This window comes from Sorex fumeus, unplaced genomic scaffold, assembly GCF_029834395.1.
Source record: "Sorex fumeus unplaced genomic scaffold, SorFum_2.1 ptg000098l, whole genome shotgun sequence".
Taxonomy (NCBI): Eukaryota; Metazoa; Chordata; class Mammalia; order Eulipotyphla; family Soricidae; genus Sorex; species Sorex fumeus.
Window position 1 is genome coordinate 2,627,417 of NW_026606155.1, and position 21,899 is coordinate 2,649,315.

At 59.8% G+C, this 21,899-nt stretch overlaps 1 protein-coding gene across 1 annotated transcript; it reads right to left on the reverse strand.

The window, feature by feature from the left end:
• Window positions 1-729: 729 nt before the first annotated feature.
• CHGA (chromogranin A) lies at window positions 730-18,421 on the reverse strand. The gene is made up of 7 exons (XM_056133520.1): window positions 18,270-18,421; window positions 17,566-17,612; window positions 14,414-14,507; window positions 13,419-13,487; window positions 10,473-10,571; window positions 2,580-3,058; window positions 730-903 (listed from the first exon to the last, which is right to left on the reverse strand). Exons 1-7 carry the CDS (start codon window positions 18,313-18,315, stop codon window positions 820-822), a joined length of 918 nt encoding a protein of 305 aa, XP_055989495.1. The 5' UTR covers window positions 18,316-18,421; the 3' UTR covers window positions 730-819.
• Window positions 18,422-21,899: the final 3,478 nt, after the last annotated feature.

A 21,899-nucleotide genomic window follows, 5' to 3' on the forward strand; every position in this document is an offset into this window, starting at 1 on the left:
CCTGCCTGGGCTCTCCTGTGGGGACAGGGAGGCTCCCCTCATGGCGAACGCCACACTAGTGAGGCAATGATGAGGGGGAGGGATCGTGAGGGGTGAGTGTTTGTGTGTTGTTTGGAGGGGTGTATGTAGGTGTATGTGTGAGTGTGAGTGTGGGTGGGTGTTTGGGCGTCCAGAAGTGTGTGTACAACCATCCTGCCCATCTGCCAGCATCACAATCCCCATCCTGAGCCTGTCTCCACCCCCCTCGGGCGCACCGGAAGGTCGGGTATCCCCCCTGCTTCGGACTTGGATGGGTCTTCTCATCTTCAGAGAAGTGTCTGCGTGCCAGTGTCCCCTCCACATCCTCAGCCCGACCGGCCCCCAACTGTCCCCCCGTCCCATGAGGGCACTTGGGAGGAAGAGGGGAGCCCCTGGAGTAGGCTATTACACACACACACACTGAAGCCCCCCGTCTCCGACGCAGATGCCCCCGCCAGTGGTGAGACAGCATGGAGCCCGGAGCAGGTTTATTCCTCCTGACGGAGTTTGCACACGGGTCTGCTGGGCGCCCGCACGCTCGCAGAGACCAGAAGTTATTGCAGTCATGGCCAGGGGGGCTGGTAGTGGGAGGGAAACGTCTAGAAGCTGCCTGTGTTCGGAGGATGACTGTCGGGAGTCAGGGGTCCCCCCAGCAAAGGGGTGCCCGGGCAGGGACCGGAGAGAGGAGAGGCGCACGGGGGGATGGGGGGGCCCGCCTGGGGGCCACCTCCCTACCAGGAGCAGCGCCCGGGGTCAGGCCGGGACCTGGCGAGGGGACAGGAGCGCCAGGACGCTGGACGCTCAGCCCCGCCGCAGGGCCTCCAGCTCGTGGGCCACCTTCTCCAGCTCCGCCTCGATGGCCGACAGGCTCTCCAGCTCCTGGTCCTGGGGGAGAGAGCACCGTCAGTGGGAGGGGGACGTTCCCTCTCAGGACCCCCCAGCACAGGCGCAGAGATACGGGTGAGGACCAGGATGGCAGGAATAAGGGGCCTGACGTCCCACCCCTGAGCCTCTCACCCAGGCCTGTCGCCGCCTGGCTCTCCAGGGCAGGCCTGCCCTGTGCAGAGTAGCGCCTCTACCAGCATGAACTGCCCCGCCCCCCGATCACCCCGGTCATAGACAGATGGACACACACACGCACACACACACACTGTTCCTACTCCTCTTTCACACTCACATATACACGTACTCTCATAGATACCCTCATCACTCCATCCCTAACTATGCCTGTCTCTGTCTCTGTCTCTGTCTCTGTCTCTGTCTCTGTCTCTCTCTCTCTCTCTGGTATTCCTGTCCCAGGCCAAGACAGCCCTTGGCTTCCTGTCTGCCAGGCCCCAGCAGAGTGGCAGGGCTGGACCCCTGCGCACTGTGGCAGGCGGCCTTCCTGAGCTCTGCCCCCAGCTCTGCACAGACTCCCGGGAGCTCAGGCTCAGACTCAAGGGCTTCAGGGCAGTTGTGCCCTGGCCTAGCCCCTGCCCGGTATGGGACCACCATGGAGACAGACCCTGTGTCTTGCAGCCCCAGGGCCCAAGCTCTTGGGCCTAGAGCCAGTCCCTGGGACAGACCTCAGCCTGGTGCCGGGGGACCCCCTTCCTAGGGCTGTCACGACCCCCATCAGGAGCTGGGGCGTGACTCGGCGGCTGAGTGCAGGTTTGACCCATGGGAGCCCCAGGAGTGATCCCCAAGCACTGCCAGGAGTGGCCCCCCGGACCCAAATCCACCAAGACCCCAGCCCAGACTTCCCTCAGGTCCCTGGGCCTTCACCCACAGACCCGCTGCCCGCACTCCCTAGCTCCTGCCCAGGGCCTTCCCGCGGGGCCGTCCCTGCACGCCACAAGGTCCCCTGTGGGCCTGGGGACTGCCTGGCACCCAGAACTGGCACCCACACTTGGGGCGGGGAGAAAGAACATTCGAGCCCCGTTTCACCAACAGGAGGCTGCAAAAACAACAACAACAAAAAACGGGGCTGGAGCAACAGCACAGCGGGTAAAGCGTTTGCCTTGCACATGGCAGACCTGGGCTCGATTCCCAGCATCCCATGTGGTCCCCTGAGCACCGCCAGGAGTAACTCCTGAGTGCAGAGCCAGGAGTAACCCCTGTGCATCGCCGGGTGTGACCCAAAAAAGCAAAAAAAAAAAAATCCACCATGACCAGGAGGCCAGAAGGGCAGCGAGTGGACAGCAACTGGCCCTCCCTGCTGGCCCCCACCAGGGCTGTGACGGGAGAAGCTGCTGCAGAAGCAGGGTGTCCTGGGGACCCTGTGCGGTGCTGTGGCCCCCACCCCACTGTCCTTCCGATCTGGCGTCCACGGGCCCTGCACACTCCACACCCCGGCCCCCAGGACGGCAGCCGTTGCCCCCCATCCCTGAGTCCTGCTCCCTACTCTGCAGAACCCCCCCACCCCCGTTCCTCCAATGGCTTCAGGACAAAGATCCCACCCAGACTCTCCTCCAGGACCTCCCAGGCACCCCCTCTGGCTCCCAGGCACTGAGTGAGTGGGGGGCTCTCCCCGACCCCCAGCTTCTGTGACCCCCCCAGCCCTCGGCCCAGCCCGCACCCACCTCTGCCCTGCGGTTGGCGCTGCCTTCCTCCTCCTTCTTCTCCTCGGGGAAGCCGCGCACCCGCAGGCCCAGGCCGGCCTCCAAGCTGTCCTCCCGGGAGGACGGGCGCCAGCCTCGGGCCGGCCCGCGGCCCCTGAGCTCGCCGGCTGGGGCCCGGAAAGGCAGCTTCATGGAGCGGTCGGGCTGCTCCTCGGCCTCCTGCTCCAGGCGCTTCTCGGCCGCCAGCTCCTCGGCCAGGCGGTCCATCTTGCTCCAGCGCTTGGTGTCCGCCCACGGCTTGGGGCGCTGCCCCACGACCTCCTCTTCCTCCTCCTCCTCCTCCTCAGGTTCCAGCTGCCTGCTCCCTGCCAGCTCCTCCTCTTCCTCCTCCTCCTGCTTCTGCGGCCGGCCGTGCTCCCGCGCTGCCTTCCTTTTGGGGGGTCGAACCTCCTCAGACTCCTTCCTCCTCTCTTCATCCATGGCCGGAGCTTCGGGTGTACCTGGGGCGGGGGGGGACGGAAGCAGGATGATGAGCAAGGGGGTTCCCAGCACCCTTGCACCCCGGGGTCTCGGGGAAGGGGGTGAATCCCGATCCCGCGCTCAGCGGCCAGCCCTGCATCTCCGAAACGCTTCCCCCTAGGAGCCGAGAGCTGCCGGGTGATGCTCAGGGCACCTCTACCCTCTCCGCCCGGAGGCCCCCTGCCCACGCAGCACCCAGAGACGGGAAACCCAGCCAGGCCCCCCGGGAAAAACCAAGGTTCCAGGCTGGAGCAATAGCACAGCGGGGAGGGCGTTTGCCTTGCATGCGGCCGACCCGGGTTCTATTCCCAGTATCCCATATGGTCCTCTGAGCACCGCCAGGGGTAATTCCTGAGCACGGAGCCAGGAATAACCCCCGTGCATCACCCGGTGGACCCAAAAAGCAAAAACAAAAACAAAAACAAAACAAAACAAAAAAACAAGGTTCCCCAGAAGCTGGTCAGACACCGGTGGTTGTGCTGCTGGTCCTACCACCCACCACCCCCCAGCCCACCCTGTTCCCGGGGCATGGGGCGGTGGGCAGGAGCTGTGAGGAACAGGGGGACGTGAGGACTCAGGGCCGGACATCCGGGGCCGCACGCGCAGCTCTGATCATCAGCTGTGTGACCTTGGGTCCATGATGCAACCTCTCTGGAGCCTCAGTTTCCTCTCGGGAAACCAGAGACTGCATCTGGGGGTGGGGTGAAGGCGGAAGGAGCTCCCTGGTGGGGTCCCCGCCTGTCCACTACGCTTGTGCCCTACGTACCCTTCCTGCTCAGGCTCTCCTTGCTGCCCAGGCTGAGCGCCGAGGTGGGCTCTTCCTCCTCAGGCTGGGCCTTGGTGCCAGCCTCCTCCTCCGCCTCCTCTTCCTGCTCGGCTCGTGCGTGGTCCTTGACGGGGCCCTCGGCCTGTGACTCTGTGGATATCGGTTCTGGCTGACTGGCGGGGGGGTGCGTGTGGGGCGTCTCCTCCTCCTCCTCCTCCTCCTCGCCTGGTTCCTGGTCATCCTGGTCCCTGAACGCCTGCGTGGGCTCTGGGGAGGCCCGGGGCCTGCCTCCCTCCGTCTCTACCTCCTCAGAAGTTTCTCTTTTCTCTGCAGCCTCCTCGGGGGGTGCTGTCCCACCTGCGGAGATCACGGCATGATCAGCTCCGGGCCTCGATCGTGGGCAGGGGTCCCCAATCTCGGATCTCAGCCTCTGCCCAGACCCGCCCGACACCCTCTTGTCTTCACCAGCAGGGCTGGTCAGCCAAAGCACAGCTGCAGTTTTTCTTTTCTTTTTTTTTTTTTTTTTTTTTTTTGCTTTTTGGGTCACACCCGGCAATGCTCAGGGGTTACTCCTGGCACTGCAGTCAGGAATTACTCCTGGCTGGCGGTGCTTGGGGGACATATGGGATGCCGGGAATCGAATCCGGGTGGGCCATGTGCAAGGCAAACGCCCTACCCACTGTGCTACTGCTCCAGCCCCTGTCGTTTTTCTTATCTCGAATGTGGCCCCGGAAACTGTGTCCAGAGTTGAAATCGGGATGTTGGTGGGGCTGCTGTGAGAACCTGGGTGAGCCCCTAACCCTCTGGGAAGCAGACCGCGGTTCCCCAGGGGTTGGGGAGGGGACATTCTGCAGAGGCGCCCACCTGCGTCTGCTCGGCACAAGGACTTTTCCTAGTGAAACGCTCCAACCCCGTCCCTCACAGACTCTGTGAACTAGACGGAGACAGTGGCACGGTCACCCGGAGCTTGAGGCGAGGTCACTTCTCCACATGCCACGCTGGGACGCTTGCTTGCAGCCCCTCCCTGGCTGCGGTCAGGAGCGGGGGCGTCTGCAGCCTCCAGGCCACGTTCCTGCCGTTACCCAGCTGGATGCCCGCTGAGATTTGGGCCCATCCCCCCTGCATCCCTGCCAGCATCTGCAGAGAACAGGGCCTGGGGCAGCTGGTGGGTGCTCCCTGTCAGGAGGATGGACGGCATCGCCTCGACCCCTCCAAATCCTTCCAAGCTGGTTTCAGGGAAACGGCCCAGAAATATTGAACTTTGACCTCCTCTGGGATCCTCCTGCAACTCGGCACTATCTGGGTACCCCAAAGCCTGAAGCCAGGGGGCCCTCTGCCATGGCGACTGGAAAGACGATAAGGCTGCCTGCCTGCGAGGCCAGATACTCCCTGTCCTACAGCCTCAACGTACCCCGGTACTTCCTGGACTGGGCATCACCCCCTACTTCCTGTCCTAGGGTAATACTCTCCCCTGGTACTTCCTGTCCTGGGGCATCACCCACCCTACTTCCCATCCTGAGCATCATCCCCTACTTCCTGTCCTGGGCATCACCCTCCTACTTCCTGTCCTGGGGCATCACCCCCCTACTTCCTGTCCTGGACATCACCCCCTACTTCATGTCCTGGGCATCACCCCCTACTTCCTTTCCTGGGGCATCACCCCCTACTTCCTGTCCTAGGCATCACCCCCTACTTCCTTTCCTGGGCATCACCTCCAACTTCCTGTCCTGGGGCATCACCCCCCTACTTCTTGTCCTGGACATCACCCCCTACTTCCTGTCCTGGACATCACCCTCCTACTTCCTTCCTGGGGCATCACCCCCCTACTTCCTGTCCTGGACATCACCCCCTACTTCATGTCCTGGGCATCACCCCCTACTTCCTTTCCTGGGGCATCACCCCCTACTTCCTGTCCTAGGCATCACCCCCTACTTCCTGTCCAGGGCATCACACCCAACTTCCTGTCCTGGACATCACCCCCTACTTCCTGTCCTGAGCATCACCCCCTACTTCCTGTACTGGGGCATCACCCCCCTACTTCATGTCCGGGGCATCACCCCCTACTTCCTTTCCTGGGGCATCACCCCCTACTTCCTGTCCTGAGCATCACCCCCTACTTCATGTCCTGGGCATCACCCCCTACTTCCTTTCCTGGGGAATCACCCCCTACTTCCTGTCCTGAGCATCACCCCCTACTTCCTGTCCTGGGGCATCACCCCCTACTTCCTGTCCTGAGCATCACCTCCTACTTCCTGTCCTGGGGCATCACCCCCTACTTCATGTCCTGGGCATCACCCCCTACTTCCTGTCCTGGACATCACCCCCGACTTCCTGTCCTGAGCATCACCCCCTACTTCCTGTTCTCGGGCATCACCCCCCTACTTCATGTCCTGGGCATCACCCCCTACTTCCTGTCCTGGACATCACCCCTTACTTAATGTCCTGGGCATCACCCCCTACTTCCTGTCCTGGGGCATCACCCCCCTACTTCATGTCCTGGGCATCACCCCCTACTTCCTGTCCTGGGCATCACCCCCTACTTCCTTTCCTGGGGCATCACCCCCCTACTTCATGTCCTGGGCATCACCCCCTACTTCCTGTCCTGGACATCACCCCCTACTTCCTGTCCTGGACATCACCCCATACTTCCTGTCCTGGACATCACCCCCGACTTCCTGTCCTGAGCATCACCCCCTACTTCCTGTCCTGGGGCATCAGCCCCCTACTTCATGTCCTGGACATCACCCCCTACTTCCTGTCCTGGACATCACCCCCTACTTCATGTCCTGGGCATCAACCCCTACTTCCTTTCCTGGGGCATCACCCCCCCTACTTCCTATCCTAGGCATCACCCCTTACTTCCTTTCCTGGGGCATCACCCCCTACTTCCTGTCCTGAGCATCACCTCCTACTTCCTGTCCTGGGGCATCACCCCTCTACTTCATGTCCTGGGCATCACCCCCTACTTCCTGTCCTGGACATCACCCCTTACTTCATATCCTGGGCATCACTCCCTACTTCCTGTCCTGGGGCATCACCCCCTACTTCATGTCCTGGGCATCACCCCCTACCTCCTTTACTGGGGCATCACCCCCTACTTCCTGTCCTGAGCATCACCCCCTACTTCCTGTCCTGGGGCATCACCCCCCTACTTCATGTCCTGGGCATCACCCCCTACTTCCTGTCCTGGACATCACCCCTTACTTAATGTGCTGGGCATCACCCCCTACTTCCTGTCCTGGGGCATCACCCCCTACTTCCTGTCCTGAGCATCACCCCCTACTTCCTGTCCTCGGGCATCACCCCCCTACTTCATGTCCTGGGCATCACCCCCTACTTCCTGTCCTGGACATCACCCCTTACTTAATGACCTGGGCATCACCCCCTACTTCCTGTCCTGGGGCATCACCCCCCTACTTCATGTCCTGGGCATCACCCCCTACTTCCTGTCCTGGGCATCACCCCCTACTTCCTTTCCTGGGGCATCACCCCCCTACTTCATGTCCTGGGCATCACCCCCTACTTCATGTCCTGGGCATCAACCCCTACTTCCTTTCCTGGGGCATCACCCCCCCTACTTCCTATCCTAGGCATCACCCCTTACTTCCTTTCCTGGGGCATCACCCCCTACTTCCTGTCCTGAGCATCACCTCCTACTTCCTGTCCTGAGCATCACCCCCTACTTCCTGTACTGGGGCATCACCCCCCTACTTCATGTCCGGGGCATCACCCCCTACTTCCTTTCCTGGGGCATCACCCCCTACTTCCTGTCCTGAGCATCACCCCCTACTTCATGTCCTGGGCATCACCCCCTACTTCCTTTCCTGGGGAATCACCCCCTACTTCCTGTCCTGAGCATCACCCCCTACTTCCTGTCCTGGGGCATCACCCCCTACTTCCTGTCCTGAGCATCACCTCCTACTTCCTGTCCTGGGGCATCACCCCCTACTTCATGTCCTGGGCATCACCCCCTACTTCCTGTCCTGGACATCACCCCCGACTTCCTGTCCTGAGCATCACCCCCTACTTCCTGTTCTCGGGCATCACCCCCCTACTTCATGTCCTGGGCATCACCCCCTACTTCCTGTCCTGGACATCACCCCTTACTTAATGTCCTGGGCATCACCCCCTACTTCCTGTCCTGGGGCATCACCCCCCTACTTCATGTCCTGGGCATCACCCCCTACTTCCTGTCCTGGGCATCACCCCCTACTTCCTTTCCTGGGGCATCACCCCCCTACTTCATGTCCTGGGCATCACCCCCTACTTCCTGTCCTGGACATCACCCCCTACTTCCTGTCCTGGACATCACCCCATACTTCCTGTCCTGGACATCACCCCCGACTTCCTGTCCTGAGCATCACCCCCTACTTCCTGTCCTGGGGCATCAGCCCCCTACTTCATGTCCTGGACATCACCCCCTACTTCCTGTCCTGGACATCACCCCCTACTTCATGTCCTGGGCATCAACCCCTACTTCCTTTCCTGGGGCATCACCCCCCCTACTTCCTATCCTAGGCATCACCCCTTACTTCCTTTCCTGGGGCATCACCCCCTACTTCCTGTCCTGAGCATCACCTCCTACTTCCTGTCCTGGGGCATCACCCCTCTACTTCATGTCCTGGGCATCACCCCCTACTTCCTGTCCTGGACATCACCCCTTACTTCATATCCTGGGCATCACTCCCTACTTCCTGTCCTGGGGCATCACCCCCTACTTCATGTCCTGGGCATCACCCCCTACCTCCTTTACTGGGGCATCACCCCCTACTTCCTGTCCTGAGCATCACCCCCTACTTCCTGTCCTGGGGCATCACCCCCCTACTTCATGTCCTGGGCATCACCCCCTACTTCCTGTCCTGGACATCACCCCTTACTTAATGTGCTGGGCATCACCCCCTACTTCCTGTCCTGGGGCATCACCCCCCTACTTCATGTCCTGGGCATCACCCCCTACTTCCTTTCCTGGACATCACCCCCTACTTCATGTCCTGGGCATCACCCCCTACTTCCTGTCCTGGACATCACCCCCTACTTCATGTCCTGGGGCATCACCCCCCTACTTCATGTCCTGGGCATCACCCCCTACTTCCTGTCCTGAGCATCACCCCCTACTTCCTGTCCTCGGGCATCACCCCCCTACTTCATGTCCTGGGCATCACCCCCTACTTCCTGTCCTCGGGCATCACCCCCCTACTTCATGTCCTGGGCATCACCCCCTACTTCCTGTCCTGGACATCACCCCCGACTTCCTGTCCTGAACATCACCCCCTACTTCCTGTCCTCAGGCATCACCCCCTACTTCCTGTCCTGGACATCACCCCCTACTTCATGTCCTGGGCATCATCCCCTACTTCCTTTCCTGGGGCATCACCCCCTACTTCCTGTCCTCGGGCATCACCCCCCTACTTCATGTCCTGGGCATCACCCCCTACTTCCTGTCCTGGACATCACCCCCTACTTCATGTCCTGGGCATCACCCCCTACTTCCTTTCCTGGGGCATCACCCCCTACTTCCTATCCTAGGCATCACCCCTTACTTCCTTTCCTGGGGCATCACCCCCTACTTCCTGTCCTGGGGCATCACCCCCTACTTCCTGTCCTCGGGCATCACCCCCCTACTTCATGACCTCGGGCATCACCCCCTACTTCCTGTCCTCGGGCATCACCCCCTACTTCCTGTCCTCGGGCATCACCCCCTACTTCCTGTCCTGGGGCATCACCCCCTACTTCCTGTCCTCGGGCATCACCCCCTACTTCCTGTCCTGGACATCACCCCCTACTTGATGTCCTGGGCATCACCCCCTACTTCCTGTCCTGGACATCACCCCCTACTTCATGTCCTGGGACATCACCCCCTACTTCCTGTCCTCGGGCATCACCCCCCTACTTCATGTCCTGGGCATCACCCCCTACTTCCTGTCCTGGGCATCAACCCCTACTTCATGTCCTGGGCATCACCCCCTACTTCCTGTCCTGGACATCACCCCCTACTTCATGTCCTGGGCATCACCCCCTACTTCCTGTCCTCGGGCATCACCCCCCTACTTCATGTCCTGGGCATCACCCCCTACTTCCTTTCCTGGGGCATCACCCCCCTACTTCATGTCCTGGGCATCACCCCCTACTTCCTGTCCTGGACATCACCCCCTACTTCATGTCCTGGGCATCACCCCCTACTTCCTTTCCTGGGGCATCACCCCCTACTTCCTGTCCTAGGCATCACCCCTTACTTCCTGTCCTGGGCATCACTCCCCTACATACTGTCCTGGGCATCACCCCCTACTTCCTGTCCTGGGCATCACCCCCTACTTCCTGTCCTGGGGTATCACTCTCCCCTGGTCCTTCCTGTCCTGGGCATCACCCCCTACTTCCTGTCCTGGGGCATTATTCTGCCTGACACTTCCTGTCCTGGAGTGATACTCCACGGGCATTTGGACCAATCAGAGCCAGATTTCAGTTTGTGCCGCTCTCCTTAGGCAGCGTCCACCACTGCTGCAGGCCTTCGCCAACCTCATAAAGGCAAGCAGTGACGTGACCTCACAGCCTAGGGTAGTGGCTCCCGACCTTTCAGAACTGCCTTGTCCGGCGCCCCCTCCCTCCCGCGGCCTCACCCAGAGCTGCCCTACCCTTCGGCGGGGCCTGGTCGCTCTGCTTCTCCGGCGCCTCGGTGAGCTCGTCCTCCGCACTGCCATGCTTCTTCTGCTGCCGTGACCTCTCCTTGGCCCCTGTGTCGGAGCAGCATGCCATTTCCCTGCGTGTGCAGGGCCCAGGGCCTGCCCCCAGCTGGGCCCACCTCCCCCACCCGGCCCCTCCAACTGTTTCTCCTTTGCCGCGCACGCCTCAGAGTGGACTGGTTCAGAATAATCGATTTGAGTGTTGGGCTCAACCGGAGCTGCGGTCTAGACAGTTGGGGGTCCGGGCTGGTGGAAAGGGGGCCCTTGGGCAGGTCACACCGGTGCTTCTTCCCTCAATGGGGGGCTCTTGGTTCAGACCCCCTGAACCCGGCACATCCAGGTGACGGGGGCAGCACTGGGCTGTGCCGAGCTCAGGGTGGGCACCGTGATTACCCAGGGAGCCCCGTGCTCTGCAGTGGCTGCTGACAGTCCTGGCCCCTGGCTCCTGGGAGTCTGTGGCCAGGGAAGCCGACAGCTGGGGTGAGTCTTTGCTATGATGGACACTGCTGGGCTGGCCTTCCGGGTGGTGTCAAGCAGGGACTGGGTCAAATCGGTGCTGGGCCAACCCCTACCTTAGTCCCTCGCTCTGCTCTGGGCTCTGGGCTCCCCCTTTGGCACTCTCGTTTATAAGGGTGCTAAGGTACAGGGTGCAAGATAGGGGAGCGTAGAGGGGTAGAGGGGTTCGGGGTGGAGGACAGGTGGACAGACAGACAACTGTATCAGGGTCACTATGGGGACTAGATTAGATACAATATTGGATGGGTTTTTTTTTTTTTTGCTTTTTGGGTCACACCCAGCAATGCACAGGTGTTCCTCCTGGCTCTGCACTCAGGAGTTACTCCTGGCAGTGCTCAGGGGACCATATGGCATGCTGGGAATCGACCGCAGGTCGACCTGTGTGCAAGGCAAACACCTCCCAGCAACCCGGGTCGACCGCGTGCAAGGCAAACGCCCTACCTGCTGTGCTATCGCTCCAGCCCCTGGATGCTTGCTTGCTTTCTTCTTTCTTTCTTTCTTTCTTTCTTTCTTTCTTTCTTTCTTTCTTTCCTCCTTCCTTCCTTCCTTCCTTCCTTCCTTCCTCCCTGTCTCTCTCTCCCTCTCTCTCTTTCTTTTTTCCCCCATCTTTTTGGGTCACCTGGCAAGGCTCAGGGCTTACTCCTGGCTCTGTGCTCAGGAATTACTCCTGGTGTTGCTCAGGAGACCAATATGGAATGATAAGGATCAAACCCAGTCCACCTTGTGCAAGACCAGCACGTTCCCTGCTGCACTATTGCTCTGACCCCCTCGATAGTTTCTATCTAAACACACAGAGGTGTGTGTGTGTGTGTGTAGATATTTCAGAACTGTAGCACTGTCCTCCTGTTCATCAATTTGCTTGAGCGGGCACCAGTAACGTCTCACAACAAATTGTAAGACTTGTTGTTACCGTGTTTGGCATATTGAATACGTCACGGGTAGCTTGCCAGACTTTGGCATGTGGGCGAGATACTCTCGGTAGCTTGCCGGGGTCTCCGAGAGGGGCGGAGGAATCGAACTTGGGTTGGCTAGGTCGGCTATGTGCAAGGCAAACACCCTACCCGCTGTGCTATGGCTCCAGCCCTATTTCAGGACACACCCCCTAAAACAGCATCATTGTACTTAAACATAGTGAGAGAGTCACTCAATACTCTGTTGCTTTCTTTTTCTTTGGGGTGTGTGTGGGGGGGACATCCTGTGATGTTCAGGGCTTCCTCATGGCTCTGTGCTCAGGGATCCCTCCTGGAGGGCCTGGGAGTCGGTACAGGGGGCAGGGGCTGAACCTGGGTCAGCCATGAGCAAGGCAAAAGCTTTACCTGCTGTACTATCATTCTGGCCCTCGATACTAAACTTTAAGAAAACATCTTGGTTTCCCCTCCTGGAACCCAAGATCCAGCCCTAAGCTGGGTCCTTACTCGGGTGGGAGCAGATGTGACCGCAGTGCCGGAGACCCCTCCCCTGTGGGGGGTACTGGCCCCGCCAGCACGCAAACGATCAATGCACCCAACCTGAGGCTGGCACGGGGGCAGAACATGCCACTTTGCACACTGGCCAGGGAGGTCCCCACGTCTGAGCGCGCTCCTGGCTGGCCTCAAGCCACCGGCCCCGCCCCCCCACCCCCCAGCACCAGGAGCTCAGCCCCCGTCCAGAGCTGGACTGTCTCCTCCACTCCAGCAGGAAGACCGAACTAACGACCAGGCCCACCACGGCTACTCGGGGGTGGGGTGGGGGGTGGGTTCAAGCAAGGTGTGACTTGCCCCATCCATCAGAAATTTGGAAGGAGGAAAGGGCTGGGGTTAGAGGGATCGCACAGCAGGGAGGGTGTTTGCCTTGCACGCATGCAGCCAACCCGGGTTCGATTCCCAGCGTCCCATAGGATCCCCTGAGCACCACCAGGAGTAATTCCTGAGTGCATGAGGTAGGAGTAACCCCTGCGCATCGCTGGGTATGACCCAAAATGCCAAAAAAAAAAAAAAAAGAAGGAAGGGGTTCCTTCCTTGTCCAGAAATTCCATGTTGCTTCAGCTGACAGAGGTCAGGGGCCATCTCTGTCAGCCAGGCCTGAGGGTGTCCTTCCAGACACCGTGGATGGGCAGAGCTACATCTGGTCCCAGCATGTCCCTGACACACCTTGTGACCTCGGAGAAGCCACCAACCCCCACAGAAACTGGATCTTTCCTGAATTGAGCCCACAGGGGCTTCTGAGACCCTCCTCATTCTCTGGATTCCAGCGGACACAGGACCCTGCCCCCATCATTTTACAATGGACCCACAGGGCAGCCCCGAGGGAGAGGGCAGGGCGTTGCTGGACTTCCCACCCGCTCCCTGGAGCCCCAGTTCCTGCGCTTGGCTAGAGCTGTGGGCAGTGGCCGGCCGGAAGTACCTTGCAGGGCGAGGTCCTGGAGCTCTTTGAGCAGGTTCTGGTGCCTCAGAATGGAGAGGATGCGCTCATCTGCAGAGGAGGGGAGCAGGAGGGCCGTGGGGGGTGGGGGGCCAGAGATCACCATCAGCATTTTCAGCTAAGCCCAAGGGAAGGATTCCCGAAACTTGACCCCCATGTGAAACGGGGTCTTGAGATGATACTGTAGCCATCACCTTTCCAAATGTCTGACAGCTTCTCATGGAGTCAGACAGCACCCCCCCTTCCCTTCCCAGCCTTGAGTCACAGCCTTTCAAGGGAGGTTGGGGTCTAAACACACTCCCCCGTCTCTGGGTCTCGCTCCCGTTGCCCACCTGCCCGGTACTTTTTGCTTGCTCTTCTCTCCTACCTGCCCGCAACTTTTCTTTTTCTTTTCTTTTTTTTTTTTTTTTTTTTTTTTTTTTGCTTTTTGGGTCACACCCAGCGATGCACAGGGGTTCCTCCTGGCTCATGCACTCAGGAATTACTCCTGGCTGTGCTTGGGGGACCATATGGGATCCTGGGAATCAAACCCAGGTCAGTCGTGTGCCAGTCAAACACCCTACCTGCTGTGCTGTCACTCCAGCCTCGCTCCTGCAACTTTCCTTTCAAAGCCCACTCCCAGTGCTTGGGCTGGACCCTCCCCCCCCGCCCCGCCTCAGCTGCTTGAAAACGCTCATTCCCACTCCTGCCAACCATGGGGCACATCGCCCATCTCTTCCGGGCATGGTGCAGCCAGTGGCATCCTTGCCCGCTGGGAGCCGCTGCAGCCTGGTCTCATTCTGCCTGGATGCCTGGTGACCCGGGTCCCCTCCCAGCACCTCTGTTAGTCTGTCCAGTCCACACCCCCAGGTGATGACCCCTGCCTGCAGCATCTCCCAACCCCCCACCCCAGCCCTGGCCTGGAAGCCACGGGCCCTGGGGCAGCATCTGCTGAAAACTGTGGGTGGACCCACCCGGCCTCCCTGCGCCCAGCCTACCTCCGCGGAGGGTTTCCGAGCACTCCTGGCTGACGGGCACCGGGCTGGGCTTGGAGAGCGTGTCGGAGATGACCTCCACGATGCACTTCATCACCTGGAAGACAGGCAGGCAACTGCGACTAGGGGCACAGCCCCCCACCCCCCACGAGACCGCCTCCTGGCACTAACTTCCAGCTGGGACATAGGAAGAGCTGCTCTGGTATTTAGGGGTCAGGGGCTGGGTCTGTCTCCTTAGCCAGTGAGAATAACAGCAACAGAAACTCCCCTCACTGTGTATCGGATGGGGAGGGGGCCTGGCACGATCACATCCAAACTTGCCGTTTCTCCAAAGAGGCTGACTTGGCTCAAGTCTGGTATACCCTCTCTTGAGGATATCTGTTTTTTTTTTTTTTAAATTGAATCACATAGCTGGAGCGATAGCACAGTGGTAGGGCGTTTGCCTTGCACGCGGCCGCCCCAGCCGAGCCGGGTTCGATTCCTCTGCCCTCTCAGAGAGCCCGACAAGCTACTGAGTGTATCTCGCCTGCACAGCAAAGCCTGGCAAGCTACCCGTGATGTATTCGATATGCCAAACACAAACAAAGTCTCCAATGGAGACAGTTACTGGGTCTGCTGGAGCCAACCCATGAACAGCTGGAGAACAGTGTTACAGTGTTACAGTGTTTTGAATCACACTGAGATAGTTACAAGCTTTCGTGTTTGGGTTACAATCACACAATGATCAAACACCCATCCCTCCACCAGTTCACATTCCCCACCACCAATATCCCCGGTATACCCCCCTTTCCCACCCTCCCCCTGCCTCCGTGGCAGACATGATTCCCCATAATCTCCCTCTACTTTGGGGGATTATGGTTTGCAATACAGATACTGAGAGGTCATCATGTTTGGTCCTTTATCTACTTTTTCTGCACACATCTCCCATCCCGACCGGTTCCTCCAGCCATCATTTTCTTAGTGATCCCCTCTCTATTCCAGCTGCCTTCTCCCCTTTGCTCATGAGGCAGGCTTCCAGCTAGGGAGCAATTTATCGATCCCGTGTATCTACTAGAGGATATCTGGTTTTAAGGCAGCCACCTCCAAGAAGCCTCCCTGGATTCCCCAGAGGGGAGTGAAGACCCACCCTAGCTCACTCCTGTTTGCAAACAGCATGAGTACCACAGCCATGGGGCTGACCCAGATGGGGTGCGGGGTTGTGGGGACAGCCTTGCAGTCTGGCTCCAAGGTGACCTGTGGGTGGACACCCCCTACTCTGGCTGGAGGCGCATGGGGTGGCAAATCCCGGGGCCCCCAGATGCAAGTCTGGGATTGGACCGCCACGCTCCTGATGAACCTGACACACAAAACGTGCAGGCAGTGCCATCTGGGGCCTGAGAGGGCAGGGCTTTGTGGGTCAGAGCCCCGGGTTCGATTCCTGGGCTCCCCGTGCTCCCTGAGCACTGCCTGGAGCGGGTGAGCCTGGATGCAGGAGCCACATTCAACTTCCCAGGTAGGACGGGATGCAGGAGACAGGACTTGGAAAGGCTCACCCGCACCCCGGGAGGGGCAACACGCCCCCCCCCACTCCCGCCTTGCTGTGTGGGGGCTAGGCAGAGAGGTGTCAGACGCACACCGGGCGCTGCAGAGGGGAGGGAGGGGGGTGGCAGCTGTGACTCTGGGTGCCAAGGCAACCTGTCCCAGGAGCCGGGGTGGCACACGGGCGGGCGGGCAGCCGGGCGGGAACACTCAGCTCTTCGCCGGCTGCTCCGGGGCCCTGGCCCAGGCTCTTGGGCACAAGCTGGCGACCAAAATGTCGCCCACGAGGGATCTGGCAGGAAAGCTCCTGCCACCTGTCTCCCACCCCCCCCCCCCAGCTCACACTGAGGCACCACACTGCCTGTCCCCGAGGAGGGGGCGGAGGAAGGAGGGGTGACGGGTGAAGGCGAGGAGGGCGGGCGAGTGACAGTCCCTCCCGCAGGCCAGCCGCCTCCCTTCTGTGACCCTGCCCTTTCCCCTCCCGCTGTCGGTCCAGGAACACGGTCTGGACAGAAAAGGGGCCGGCTCTGGGGTGCTCAGGAGTAGCTCGAGAATCCGGAGAACGAGTAGGAGGAGTCACACGAACCTGCTTGCAGTTGAGGACCAGGGAATCTTTTTTTTCTTTTTGGGGGATTTTTGGGTCACACCTGGCAATGCTCAGGGGTTAGTGACTCCTGGCTCTGCACTCAGGAACTCCTCCTGGCGGTGCTCGGGGGACCCTAGGAGAGGCCAGACTGGAACCCGGGTCGGCTGCGTGCAAGGCAAGGCTGCCCTCCGCAGGAGCGGGGAATCTGAGGAGACCAAAGGCGGTGCAGCCTCTCGCAGGCTGGGGGGTGGGGGGGTGCTTTTATTGGAGGTTTCTTGCTGTTGTTTTGTTTTCAGGTCACTGGGCGGTGCTCAGGGATCACTCCTGGCGGTGCTCAGGGGACCGTTTGTGGTGCCGGGGAGGGGAGACAAGTGTCCTTTCTGCTGCACCCTCTCTGTCTCTGTCTCTTTCTCTGTCTCTGTCTCTCATCCCCCCACCCCCTCTGGCCTCTGATGCTTGGGTTTCAACTAGAGCCTCAGAAAGAAAATAGAAAAAAAAATAAAAGAGGCAGGGAGGGGAAATCTAACTCAAGTATGGCACAGTCTGAACGACCCCCAGGGCTGCAGGAGCCAGAGGGGGTCTTGCTTCTCACATAAACCCCGACCAGCATCCCCACGACCCTTGCTGAGTGTGCTGAGTGAGCCCGCCATTAGTCACAGCGGGCTGGCGTTTGCCTCATGGTCCTGGGGGGATCTGACAGGGGGCTGTGTGTGTGTGTGTGTGTGTGTGTGTGTGTGTGTAGGGGGGGTGTTTGCAGGCAGTGGGGGTGGGGGAGTATGCTGGAGGTGTGGGCCCAGCTGCAGCCCAGAGCGCCGAGCACAGGGCCCAATGAGAGCCCAGTGTGTGGGGAAGTTCCTCCAGCAGGACAGCGGGTCTCAGCTGGTGGCCCTGATGGCTTTTCGCAAGCTGTTCCCAGGCTGGGCAGCCGCAGTGCCGACTGCTGGCTCTGTGCCAGGCAAACTCCTGCAGCTGCCCAGGACCCGACTGCGAGGCGTCCAGGGCCCACCCCCCCGGACCCCTCCCAGCACAGGCCCCCCCCAGACCTTCTTACCTCGGTGTCCCCTTTATTCATAGGGCTGTTCACAGGGAGGGCAGTGACTGGGGAGAGAGAGGAGAGCTGGACGTCACTTCTCCGCTCCTTCCTGGCTGTGTCCACCACCGGGGGTCCCCTTACCCTGGGTCCCTCTCAAAAAACGCCCTCAGGGAGAGGCGGGAGACGGTTGTCGCCCTCCCAGCCTGCTGCGGCGGCGGCTGCTGGGAGTGGGGAGGGGGCTAGCTGGTCTCCGTCCCACCCGCTGGGTCGGCCAGTGCGGTCCCCAGGCACGAGCTCTGGAAACCAGGCCAGGGGCCGAGTGGGACCAGGGCAGGGAGAGCTAAAGGGGGGAAGGGGGGCGTGAAGGAGGGGGTGTCAGAGATCCCCTGGGAGACTTGGGGGCCAAAGCCGGAGGAGGACAGGAGGGGTCGGGGCGAGAAGAGGTGGGGGGGGGGCACAGCCGCTCCGGTCCCCGGTGACCTTGGGCAGGCGCGGCCTGGGGCCATCTGGGTCAGGCCCAGCCAGTGGAGTTGCCCCTGCGGGTCCGGCCGAGGCGGCGGCGCTGTCCGCGGTGCTGACCGCTGTCCGCGCGGGCGGCCGGAGAGCGGGGCCGGGGAGCGGGGCAAGCAGGAGGGTGGGTGCAGGGGCGGGCGCGGGGCCGGAACCCCCGCGGCGGGCAAGGGGCGCCCCACCCTGCCCCCGCGGGACCCCGCCTCGCTCACCTTGCCCGGCGCACAGCAGCAGCGCCAGGAGCGCGGCCGAGCGCATGGTGACGCGGGGGGTGCAGCTGGCGGCTGGGGGCGGCGTCCCGGCTCCGTCCGTCCGTCGGTCCGTCCGTCCGTCGGCCCGTCCGTCAGTGCGTCCGTCCGTCCGTCCGTCCGGCGGCCCGAGCACCGGCCTCCGCGCCTGCCCAGGGCACTGCTGCAGCGGCACCGCTCGCGCGCGCCCCACTTATAGCCACCCGGCCCGGAAGTGACGTCATCGGGCCGCCCCGCGGGGTCTGTCAACACCTGGGTCCTCCCCTCCACGCGGCGGGTGCTGTTTGGGACGGGCACCTGGGTGCAGGAAGGGGCACGGGCTCCGCATCCGGCACCGTGGGCCCCAGACGTGTGTGTGTGTGTGTGTGTGTGTGTTTGTGTCTCTGTGTGTTTGTGTGCGTGTGTTTGTGTGTGTTTGTGGTGTGTTTGTGATTGTGTGAGTTTGTGTGTGGTGTGTGTGAGTTTGTGTGCGTGTGCTTGTGTGCGTGTTTTTGTGTGTTTGCGTGTGATTTTGGTGTGTGTGTTTGTGTGCATGTGTTTGTGTGTGTTTGTGGTGAGTGTGTCTGTGTGTTTGTGTGTGTTCGTGGTGTGTGCGCGTGCTTGTGTGCGTGTTTTTGTGTTTGTGTGCGTGTTTGTGTGTGTTTGTGGTGTGTGCGTGTTTGTGTCTGTGTGTTTGTATGTGTGTTTGTGTGTGTGTGCGCACATGCGCTCAAGTCACTACTTTCTACCTCTCCTCCACTCCACCACCCTGCCTCATCCCTCTCCTGGGGTTCAGCTCCCCGGAGCCCGCCTAGATCCCTGTCAGCTCTGACACCAGGTGGCAGTCCGCCCCGCCCCCCACCAACGTTGCAGAGACAGGAAGATGCCCCCCACTCGGCCCCTTCCATGTCTAGGAGCCTCATCCGGCGCCTTCACGGTGTGTCCTTGTGTCTGTCCTTGAGTGATTTATGTGGGTAATGTTTGCTCACTTCAGCTTCCCAGCAGGTGCCCTGGCACCTTGTAAACACACCTAATAGGTTACTGTGGATTCTACAGATTGGAAGTTCAACCCCTGGACAGAGAATCCTGGGCTCTTGACCAATGCCAGGGAGTTGTTCTGGGGGTAGCAGGCCGCCTGGGGGAATAGCCCTGCACAGTTCTTGTTAATAAATCATCACACCCGTCTTTGTAAGGGCTGACATCAGCCCTAGTTCAACCCCAGGAGCCAACTTCTTGTTGCTCGCAACCTGCTTTCTGGGGCGCTCAGGGGGGTTAATCCCAGCTCTGCTTGGGGAGTGCTCCCGGCCAGTGCTCAGGGAGCCATGTGGTGCTGGGGACTGAGCCCAGGCTTCCCACATGCAAAACGTGTTCCAGCCCTTTGGGCTATCTTCCTGGCCAAGACAGATTTATTCAGAGTTCTCAGTCCTGTAGAAGGTGGACAGGTTTTTGGTCTAAGAAAACGCACACACACAAACACACATACACCACATAAAGAATTTTCATTTACTATCTGACTGGGGATAGGTTTTATGCAAGAAAATGGATGCCCTGCCCCAGAAGCACCACTTCCTCCTTTGTTCTATCCCGATTAATGATCGTGTTTGTGGTTTTGTGAATATGTGTTTGCTTCGGTAGTGGTTGCAGGGCATGCTGATTTCTTTCCTGGAAGGGGATTACCCTTGGCCACCGGCCTGGTGGACACTGTGTCAAGGAGATGTTGACACACGGATTCTGCAGGCCCACTGAGAAGCTTTCTCCTCCCGAGCTCAGAAAGGAGGGTTCTGATCCATAGCTGGCGTCGTTCAGAGCTCCACTCCTTCCTGAGACCCCAACCCATCCCTGCTGCTCTTTCCTGCTTCTGTGCCACACACACTCCCAAGAGAGATGACACAAGGAACTCAGAGGAGACACAGTCCTCTTTGTGCCTTTATTCACTCGACAGCTATTGGTTAAATACCCACCAGATGCTTAGAATAGCATTCAGGTATGTGCAGTGCTGAGGATATACTGTGAGCAAAATAGACTAGTTCCCGGGGCCAGAGTGATTAGTATAGCAGGGAGGGTGCTTGCCTTGCACGTGGGCGACTAGTGTTCAAATCACGGTATCCCGTGTGATCGATCCCCCGAGCACAGCCAGGAATGATCCCTGAGTGCAGAGCCAGGAGTAATTTCTGAGCACTGCTGGGTGTGGCCCCAAAATAGGACAAAAAAAAAAAAAAGACTAACTCCTGGCCCTTGGGGACTTTATTTTTGAGAAGGTGAAGACATGATGAATAAGTAAAGAAAACAAACAGAATCAGGTACTAGCGAGTGTGCAGGTAAGAATGGGACAGTGGGGGCTGGAGCGATAGCACAGTGGATAGGGCATTTGCCTTGCACGCAGCCGATCTGAGTTCGATTCTCAGCATCCCATATGGTCCCCTGAGCACTGCCAGGAGTAATTCTTGAGTGCAGAACCAGGAGTAACCCCTGTGCATCGCCAAGTGTCACCCAAAAACAAACAAACAAAAAGGATGGGACAGTGGGAGGTGGGAGGACGCCTCGGGAGAATGAGCCTGTGCCTTGCACTCAGGGGGCCTGGACACAGTTCCTGGCACGTCATAATCTCCTGAGTGCTGCCAGGCATTACCTTGAGCACTGAATCAGGAGGACCCCCGAGCACTTCTGGGTGTAGCTTAAACCAAATGGAAGGGGCCAGAAAGCTCAATGGGCAGAGTGTTTGCTTTGCATGATGGGGGCTGGGTGTGACCCCCGACACTGATGGTCCTCTCAGCACCAACGGCTGTGACCCCAAATCCAAACCAACCACCACCATCCCCAAAGAAGGGACGTAGGTATGTGGGTGTGCCAAGAAGGGTGGATTGTTTTTTTTTGTTCTGTTTTGGGGCCACACCTGGCGGTGCTCAGGGCTTCCACCTGCTTTCAGAAGATCACTCCTGGCAGGGCTAGGAGCACCATATGTCGTGGAGCTGGGAATAGAGCTGGGTTGACTGTGCAAAAGGAGTGCCCTACCCATTCCTGCCCCACGGTGGTTTATTTTTAAGTAGACTGTCTCAGGGGACCGGAGCGAGGAGATGTCATCTCAGCAGAGCTCTGAGCTTGGTGAGGGACCTGCCCGCCTGCCTGCAGGGACAAAGCAGGGAGGGAGGGAGGAACAGATGCCAGAAGAAGCTTCCAGAGAAACAAGCAGGCGAGCAGAGGGGCGGCTTCACAGCAGTGCGTGGTCCAACTCCACAACACTCCAGAAACAGAACAACTCACCTGGACCACCACAGCCCAGAGGGAAGGAGTCATTCTGCAGCTCCTGTGGTGCCCGGAGATGGTCCCTAAACTCCCATACCCCAGCTGAGCCCTGAGCAGGTGCCTGGCCCGGGGTTAAGGGTTCCTGAGTGAGGCTGGAGACCAAGCCCCAGCTTTGAGCTCCATGCTGGAATATAATCCTGGCGCCGGAGCACAGCACAGGGAGTGGCCTCTGGTATCCTGCAACCCAGTGTACCCCCGTCTCACACATCACAACGATAAGGGAAGGGAAGAGGAAAGAAAACTTGGAATCAGTGTCAGGCGCTTCCGATGTGGGGCCATCCAGAACGTGTTCCAGTTTTGCCATGTGTTAAG